Below are 8,210 nucleotides of genomic sequence, written 5' to 3'. Positions count from 1 at the left end.
AGGGGAGCCAAAGCCCCCTCTTCTCCATCCCCCATTTTACTGGCAGGGAAAGGAAGCGACGCAGCGCTCCCGAATCTCCGCAGCTGACRGGGGTCAGCTTGCGGCACGCACTGAGGCGGAGCACCGCGCCCGCTAACGCTCCGTGAGGTGCGGTGCGACCCGACCGTTAACGGCCCGCGCGCCCGTCCCCGCCTCAAGAAAAAGGGCGGGAGAAGGAGAAAGACCCTCGCGCCCACGCACGAGCGCGACGCACCCCGCCCGGTTCGCATCCCCCCTCCCCGCACGCGAGCAGAGTGGCGCACCCGCCAACCTATAAGAAGCTGAGCAGGCTGAGGCGGGGAACCAATAGCAAGGGCAGACGRGGAGCGGGGGGCGGGCCATCCGGCGCGAGGCGGGGGCGCCCGTGTTGTGACTGGAGGGAGGGGGGAGGCGCCCAGSGAGCGGGGTGCGCTGTGGGGAGCGGGAGCTGCAGTGGCGGCGCAGAGCTCAGCCTGGYGGCCGCCATGCCCGGCATCGACAAGCTCCCCATCGAGGAGACGCTGGAAGACAGCCCCCAGGTGAGAGGGGCCGCGGCGCAGCCCGCTGGGCGGAGGCCTGGGCGGGCCCCGCGCGGGGGCGTCGGGCCCCACGCGGCCCCCTCCCCCCACCTCCGGCCCCTCAGGGACTCGGGGAGACGTTGGCGGCCGTTAGGAGGGAGGGAGAAGCCCGACTCGGGAGCGGCGCGGAGACGCGGCTTGCAGGGCCGAGCGCCTTTCTGCTCGCTTCGCCGCTGGTGCGGTAGGGCTGCGGGCCGGCGTGGGGCCGGGATCGCGGCACTGGGGCTGTCAGCTTCAGCAGTGCCCCGGCGAGGTGTCGCCCCGGTCTCTGCGGCGCCTTCTTCCCGCTTGCATCACCGCATCGTCTCAGGTGGCCCCGCGGGCTGATGAGCTGTTTACGAAGTAGCGAGCTTAATAACGATTTTCTAGAGATACTGTGCTGCATATGCAAGTGCTTTTGCATTGGGCCTCGGAGTAGTAGCTTGTGTTGACTCTCTCCCTTCCCCCAGCGCCGGATTTGCATTCTTAATTTATTTTAGAGACTTCATGTTGAGAAAATCTCTCTTTACTGAATCCGTTATTCTCCAAGAAGAGTTTTCCTATCTAAACAGGTAAAAGGTTCAATAGAGAAATACAAAACGCAGTTGCTGAATGATATTATCGTGATGTTTGTAAATGCTGTGAGAAGATGGAAAATGGCATGGTGCTGAGAGACATTTAATTGCTSTGTTTTCTTTGCTTCCATTTCTACTGCTTGACCTTTTTTCAGTGATGGTATATATTACATTGCTATTTCAAACAATTAYTAAGCAGGAAATGCTTTATTCAGTTGTGCTGTTTTCTGTTGCTGGCAGCAACAACAGGTACTTGGTACGCACTCTTTTTAGGCATGCAAAAAAGTTAGTTTATAATAAGTTTCTCATATGTCAGTGGTTGGAATTAATATCTTTGTTTTACCACATTGTCTATGCAGTTGAACAAGACTTTGTATATTGTAATAGTATGTGCATTGGTATTTTGTTTCTGCAGCTGTAAGAACAGAAACTTTCACTTGCTCAGTATAGAATTTTTACCCTCAAAATGACAACCATTTTGATAAATCCATATCAAGTGGAGGGCCTGCTTAGAAAAGGTAACAGAAGAAGCTCATGTTGAAAGTGTATCATTGCTTTTTGATGGAGTATGCCCCATGTAACTCTAATGCTAAATGTTACACAGAGTTTCAGATGAGCTCTAACCTGTAGTGTAGTCTCTCCCCCAGGGACTAATATGGAGGTACTCTCAAAGTGGAAAAAAATTCTGAATGCACTATACTATTTTAACAGAATTGCCCATTGAAGATAATTTTCTCAGTGTATGGAAATCAGAACTGTTCATAGTTATAGGGAATGTTTTGAATCTTAAATCTTGCGCATGACAAATAGGCTGTAGATTTTTTTTTTTTTTTAATTCAGGCACTTTGGGATATCATTAAGGAAGCACACGAGAGAAGGTTACATATTGTACAACATGATTTATTGCTTCTCTAGAAGCAATTACCTCTTCATTTGAGGTTATCTGTGATAAATACTGATTAGCAAAGCCTAGTTCAGCCTAAATGCTTACTTGCTGATGTGCAGGGTCATCATATTTGCCTGTATCTTCTCCTGTTTTAAGTACAAAATTTTACGTCTTTCTAGATGTATTAACATCTAATCGATATTACGCTAACCTAATATTTCAGGTGAATACTGGCCGATCAGCTATCAGAAGACTATGGAGGCTTAGTTTTCATTACAACAGTTCATTTCTGTTATTTTGAACATTAACACAGTTAAAGACACTTTCATTTTATTTTACCTAATCATTGTCAGATTCTACTTTTCTGCTTCTGGTAGTGGATAGTATTTCATGTCACAAATGGCAACAAATGTTGCTCAAGGAAAGAGAAAATCTGCTCTCTGTGGGAGCTGCCCTGATTTTATGACATGTTCATAATGTTTTGCTGGACTGTTGAAGGAGATCATCAACCTAGACAATTGTTTAGTGGGGAATTGTGGACTGCAACTATGCACTTTTGGATATATTTGAGAGATTATTTTAAATAAATATCGAACTTGTTCTTCATCTGAAGGAAAGAAAGATTTTTCTACCATGGCAAAACCACTAACTTCCTCTTGATGCRAGATAAAAATCTAATTGCTCTGGCTTTGGACATAAACCAAATGCCAAATTTACATTGTTATTGCTATACAAAGCAGCTTGATTCAAATATTGTTTAGCTTAGTGCATATGTTACACATATACTATTTGTGTGTGGTTTTGTGTACTTCTATATGTATTTAGAGTTTCTGCTCAAAGTTGATTCATTTGTAAACTACTATGCAATAAGAGAGCAAAGAGACATGATAGTACAGGCTCTGCCTCGTATCACTTACAACACAATATGTATAATGACATGGAATGCTAAATAATTCACTGTCTTCTCTCTTGAAATTTTGTTTATGTAGCTTATCTCTGGTAGCTTCTACTGTACCTGCTCATATATATTTATATGAGATGAAAGCATCTTAGAGAACATACAAAATTACTCAAGTTTTTACTAGAAATAAGGGTAAATAATTCCTCTAATTTTAAAGCTAAGCAGTGGTCTGTCATAACTTGTTTCTAATTTCAGTTTATTTTTCTTTCCCTCAATATGAAGGGTCAATTTAATGTCTGAGAATCAATAGCTGATTATCTTATAATAAAACATAGGGTGCAGTGTTTTATTTTAAACAGTAAAGATCATCCAGAAAACCAGCACGATATTTCTTTCAAATTGCAAGTTGCCAGTGCTGATGTTCAGGTTTAAAGGTTGTGACTGTACCATTTCGGGGTTATGGTGCTATATAATTTTTTCTTTTGCATTCTTTCATGTCTGTCTGCTTCATGGGGAGAATCACAGCTATTAAGGTGATGCAACATATTGACACACCTGGCAAACATTTCAGTTCATCCCCACCTCTTTTCTCCTCCACCCATCCTCCACACCTTCTTCTTGTTTTATAAACTAGAACCATCATTAAAGTGATTTTATTTTGTTTGTGATGCTGTTTCATTATTACATTTTTTTTTAGGTATCTTGTAAGCATTATGTGATACCATGTTTGTGAGACAACCAGTCATCTAATCCAAGTTAAATAGGTCTTCCGTGTCATATGAATGATAAGCAACATACTTTTTACTCACTAGTAACTCATTCATWTGTACCTTCAAACATGGTTAAAAGCAGAAGGTCAGAAAAATAGAGCTGAAAAAAGAATTCCATACTTCAAGGGGAGATAGGCTACATTCCAAGTCGTTTCAAGACAAGTGTTCAACAGAGCAAGAACTTCTAATACTAAGAATTCCACATATTTCTTAATTAGTGTGATCCAAAGTTTTTTGCTAACTTCATCAGAGGTTTTTCTGATGTCCGGATTTGTTGCATAAAAGTGATTTTTGTCCAAGGTCCCATAGTTCTGTGCCACCTTCTTTGAGAAAATGGCAGTTATTTAGCCTAAGGAAGACTAAGAAAAGAGAACTTATCAGTGTTTTAAAAACAATAAATTGTGAGGAGAAAGTGCGGTTATGTGAGTATGATTTTCTTTTCTTGTTTTTCTRTCTGGACTTTGATTTTAGGGTAAACCCAGTGTGAACAGTGCTCTTTCTAATCCATCACTAGAGCTAAAGGATGTATTTCATGGGTCTTGCAAGTGATATTCCTGTTTCTAGGTTCACACATTCCAAGTAATACTTTACTGTAATATTATGTAGTTTTTATTAGGAAAGGCAAATGTACCCTGGGCACAGTTACAGGTACATTCTATGCTCATCCCCATTCAGGATTTTGTCCTGGTGGAGACAAACTATTGGGTACCCTAGTGGTGAAGAGTAATACAGTTTCCACATGCAAAAACAATCAAAAAGAGCACTGAGTAAGCATCTCATTTAAGTTCAGGGACAAATTGTGCCTGAGCAACCTGATTGGCCTCTCATCCAGAGACAGTCATTTCATCACAGGGAAAAGGCCTGAATGTCATTTACCTTGACTTAAGTAAAAATTCTGACACAGTCTCTGATAGCATCCTTTTGGCCAGAATAGAGAGATACAGACCAAGGACTGGATGGGTGGACTACAAGAAGAGTGGAAAAACCGGCTGGGCTTAAAGAGTAGTAATCAGTATTTTGACATCTAAGAGGCAGACGCTAGTGTGTGGTATTCAGCAGAGGTTGATTCTGGGGTGAATACTGTTAAATGTCTTCATTAGTGATATGGGCAATGCAATAGGATGCATGGTCGTCAGGCTTGCATATGGCACCAAACTGAGATACAGGCTAGCTGACAAGGGGTAGTGGGCTGACAGGAGCCTTATGAAACTCAACAAAGACAAATCCCAGGTCTTGCAACTGCGATGGAATACTCTAGGGAGCAGCTGTAGAGAAAAGGACCATCAGAGTAGAGTCTTGGTGGATGAACACAAGTGATCCTAGTGATTTAATGGATCAATAGCATGCCCTTGCAAGGGCAACTGCTTAAGCAAAAGCAAAACCTCCTCTCTTAGCCAGGAGGTTGAGGGCATGTGTATTCTGTAGTAAATCTGCTGTTTAAATACTTAAAATAGGATTAAATGGAGGTATACTTCAGTTATTGGTTCATGGGTGATCTATCACATTAGCTTGTGGTAAAGAATTTTATTGTGTTTTGTAATCCTATTAGTTAAATGTTTATTAGAGGTGCATCAAACAGAGTTTTGGCTGAGACCAAATACTCTTGTCTCTAGAGAATCAAAAGGAAATGTAGAGATCAAACCAGTAGGATGGTGGAATGCAGGTAGGAGGATGCAGTCAGTTGTTAAGTYCTTTGTAAAAGTTTATGATAAGCTAAAATGCAGATTTTATAAAACTATAAAAGAAGGGTTTGTCCAAAGATTAATTTTTAATAAAAGTTTTATTGCAATCTAATTCTGTTTTATTCCAGAACATTCACTGTATCTCTTAGCAAATGCTTGACTTAAATGCTTTTTTGAAATACTTTTACATATTTGAAAGAAGTAATTAGAATAAAGATCTTAACATTGGATACATAACCCAAACAAACTTCCTTATCAAACTTCCTGTGTTTGAAAATAACTTGCAGTTTGATTCTAAATTTTTTTTGTTTGTTTTTAAAAAGAGGTGTCACATTCTCCTGCTTTGGGGAAGTGAAGAAGGAAATTAACACCTGTGAATCATCATCTTACTTAATGRTGTTGATCTCATCAAAGGGCACCAAAGTTTTTCTGGTGACAAGCTTGATAATGTGACCAGATGATAATTTAGCAATTATTATGAGTAATTGTGCAGTTAAAGTGGGCAAACATCTTTTTTTTTTTCGTGCCCAAGACTTTTCAAAATGGGTGCTGTTCTTAGGTTCTGCCAGACGATTGGGTTGTGGGGTTTGGGGTTTAAACCTCAAAGTGTAAAAATAAATGCAATTGTGGATGTACWGTTTTAGATCTCAGAGAGAAGTTGCTACAAGGGTAGTCAACAAAAGTCAAGACCTTAAATAAGGAAAGCTTGAATTTGCTTAACTACAGTTTGTCCCTTTCTCTTCTGACTTCCATCCTTATCTCTGAAGGACAAACAGCTCAATAACCTAGCAGTGAGTTTCATTAGTATATTTTTCTGAGATGGAGACCTCCAAGCTAGCGTTGCTTACAATATATTTACAACACAACTCAGACGTAACAAATGTATCCAAATTTTATTTRGATAATAAATTCTCCCCCCTACCCCCATCAACAATTTGAAGACACACTGAAACTTGTCTGATACATTAGCATTTTGATACATATACATCTGCACCTACTTGTTCTGTTTTACTGTGATTTGTCTTGTTCAACATCCCTTCTAASTTGTTTAGTGATTCAGCAATCTAAGATTAAATCCTTCACACGAGTCTTGCAGTCCTTACTTTTCAGCAAATGAAAATAGAATTCAGTATCTCTTACTGTTCCTTGCTATACTTAGGAGTTTTTCCTTGCTATCAGCAGTTCTCCTTCCTTTTTGCAACTTGCCAGCAGAAGCTTAGCTTTTAGGAACACTTACATGTTAGTAGTGTCATAGGAAGTTCAACTGTTCTCGTGCTTGAAATTCTGCAATTTTTTAGAAAGTTAAAACCACCCACTACACTTTGTCATTAATGATACAAGACCTGTTTAATTTCTCCCAAGTTACTTGTAAAGAGCTACTACAGTCTCCTTCAGCAAGTGACTTTCTTAATCAGTTTTCAAGCCCATTTTACACAGATGAGCAACCCAAGGAGTAAACTTACTGGGCTGCTGTGAAGATCTTAATAATCATGGACTTTCCTACTTGAACCTCTCCAGACTGTGTTCTGGGAGAATACAAACCATCAGCCACCTCTCTTCATAGTTCGAGGCTGTGCAGGTCACATAACTGTCACGGGATTATTTCCTTTCCCCTACTCCACTCCATCCCTTATACCATCCTTTTATGGACAAAAGGACAGATCTTGTCATTATGGGGTAGTGAGGGGAGAAACATACATCTCAAGGATGATAAGATGTAGATTCTACTTCTTTCCCACCCACCCTCAGTTCCTTGGTCTTTTGATAAGAGTCGGACTGTTATTGCAGAGGTGGGTTATAGGTTCAGRCCTAGGCCAAGGCACTGCCAGAAACTGTTTTCAGGCAGGGTACATTGCAACAGAAGACCACAGCCTTTGTCTTCAGTTTTTGTCTGACTGAAAAATAAATGGGTATACCTGGCATGCTATTTAATTTTGGTAATCCTTACTGTTTTTCTTGGGGACATACCATAGTGCGTACACCTCCCCCCCCTTTTTTTTAACCCATCTTCCTTGGTCCTTTTTAAAGATGTACTTGGAGAGAGGTTGACAGTGCGATCAGGCAGGATATCTTTAAGATACTGTTTTGTCCTTTAATATGTAACTTGTTTTTATTCATTTAAACAGAGTTGAAGGATTTATAAACTTTTCAGTAATTAAACTAATGCTACCTAACCTTGAAATTTTGTAACATGTAAATACTTCTTTGCTAACTTGACGTATTAATGCTTTGGCTGTTTCATTTTTACAGACCCGTTCTTTGCTGGGTGTGTTTGAAGAAGATGCTGCTGCAATTTCCAGTTACATCAATCAGTTATTTCAAGCCATGCACAGAATATATGATGCACAGGTAGTGTTATTGATGTTCCTGAATGCATTATGAAGCTTTGGAGCCAGCAAGATTTCATGTCTCTCCTTTTTTGGAAATATTATAAGCAACATTTCCTATTCCACTTCCACATAGTGTTTTTAAGAAAAGGAATAAAGTTACTGTTCTTCCTCTATGTTAGGGAGAGGTAAAAACTCAATTGTTGTGTCACACTGGACTTGTTTTTCAATAGAATTTCTTATGACCAGTAATAAGATTCTCTGGTCTTCTGGTTGTTTAATGTCTCTCATCTCTAAAATGCTTGCTATCGTGATCTTAGTGTGCATGTTAGTGTGTACAAGGTAGGAAATTATTAATATTTTGAAGGGGGAGAAAAAAGTGTTTCATTTCTCATGTATAAGAAACTGTGTGAGAAACTTTGGAGCTAAAGGCAGAAACTTCTCCCCCTCCACCCCCAAACAGTTGAGATGATGGCTGTGTTCTTAATACTTGA

The 8,210-nt window shown here is 40.5% G+C and overlaps 1 protein-coding gene across 2 annotated transcripts in view; it reads left to right on the top strand.

Moving 5' to 3' along the window:
- The first annotated feature begins 418 nt into the window (after positions 1 to 418).
- APPL1 (adaptor protein, phosphotyrosine interacting with PH domain and leucine zipper 1) overlaps positions 419 to 8,210 on the top strand; it is a 34,793-nt gene continuing 27,001 nt past the window's right edge. The window contains exons 1-2 of one of the 2 annotated variants that reach the window (XM_085302336.1): positions 419 to 557; positions 7,640 to 7,738. In XM_085302336.1, the coding sequence (XP_085158462.1) occupies positions 504 to 557; positions 7,640 to 7,738 (153 nt within the window). In that variant the 5' untranslated portion in view covers positions 419 to 503. Of the gene's footprint in view, positions 558 to 1,050; positions 1,148 to 7,639; positions 7,739 to 8,210 lie in introns of those variants that run through there. The other variant, XM_085302337.1, reaches the window with a different exon arrangement.

Source organism: Rhea americana, unplaced genomic scaffold (assembly GCF_003343005.1).
Source record: "Rhea americana isolate MKP2758 unplaced genomic scaffold, rheAme1 scaffold_19, whole genome shotgun sequence".
Lineage (NCBI taxonomy): Eukaryota > Metazoa > Chordata > Aves > Rheiformes > Rheidae > Rhea > Rhea americana.
Note: the sequence above shows the minus strand (reverse complement) of the source record. Positions and strands in the feature narration are given on the sequence as shown.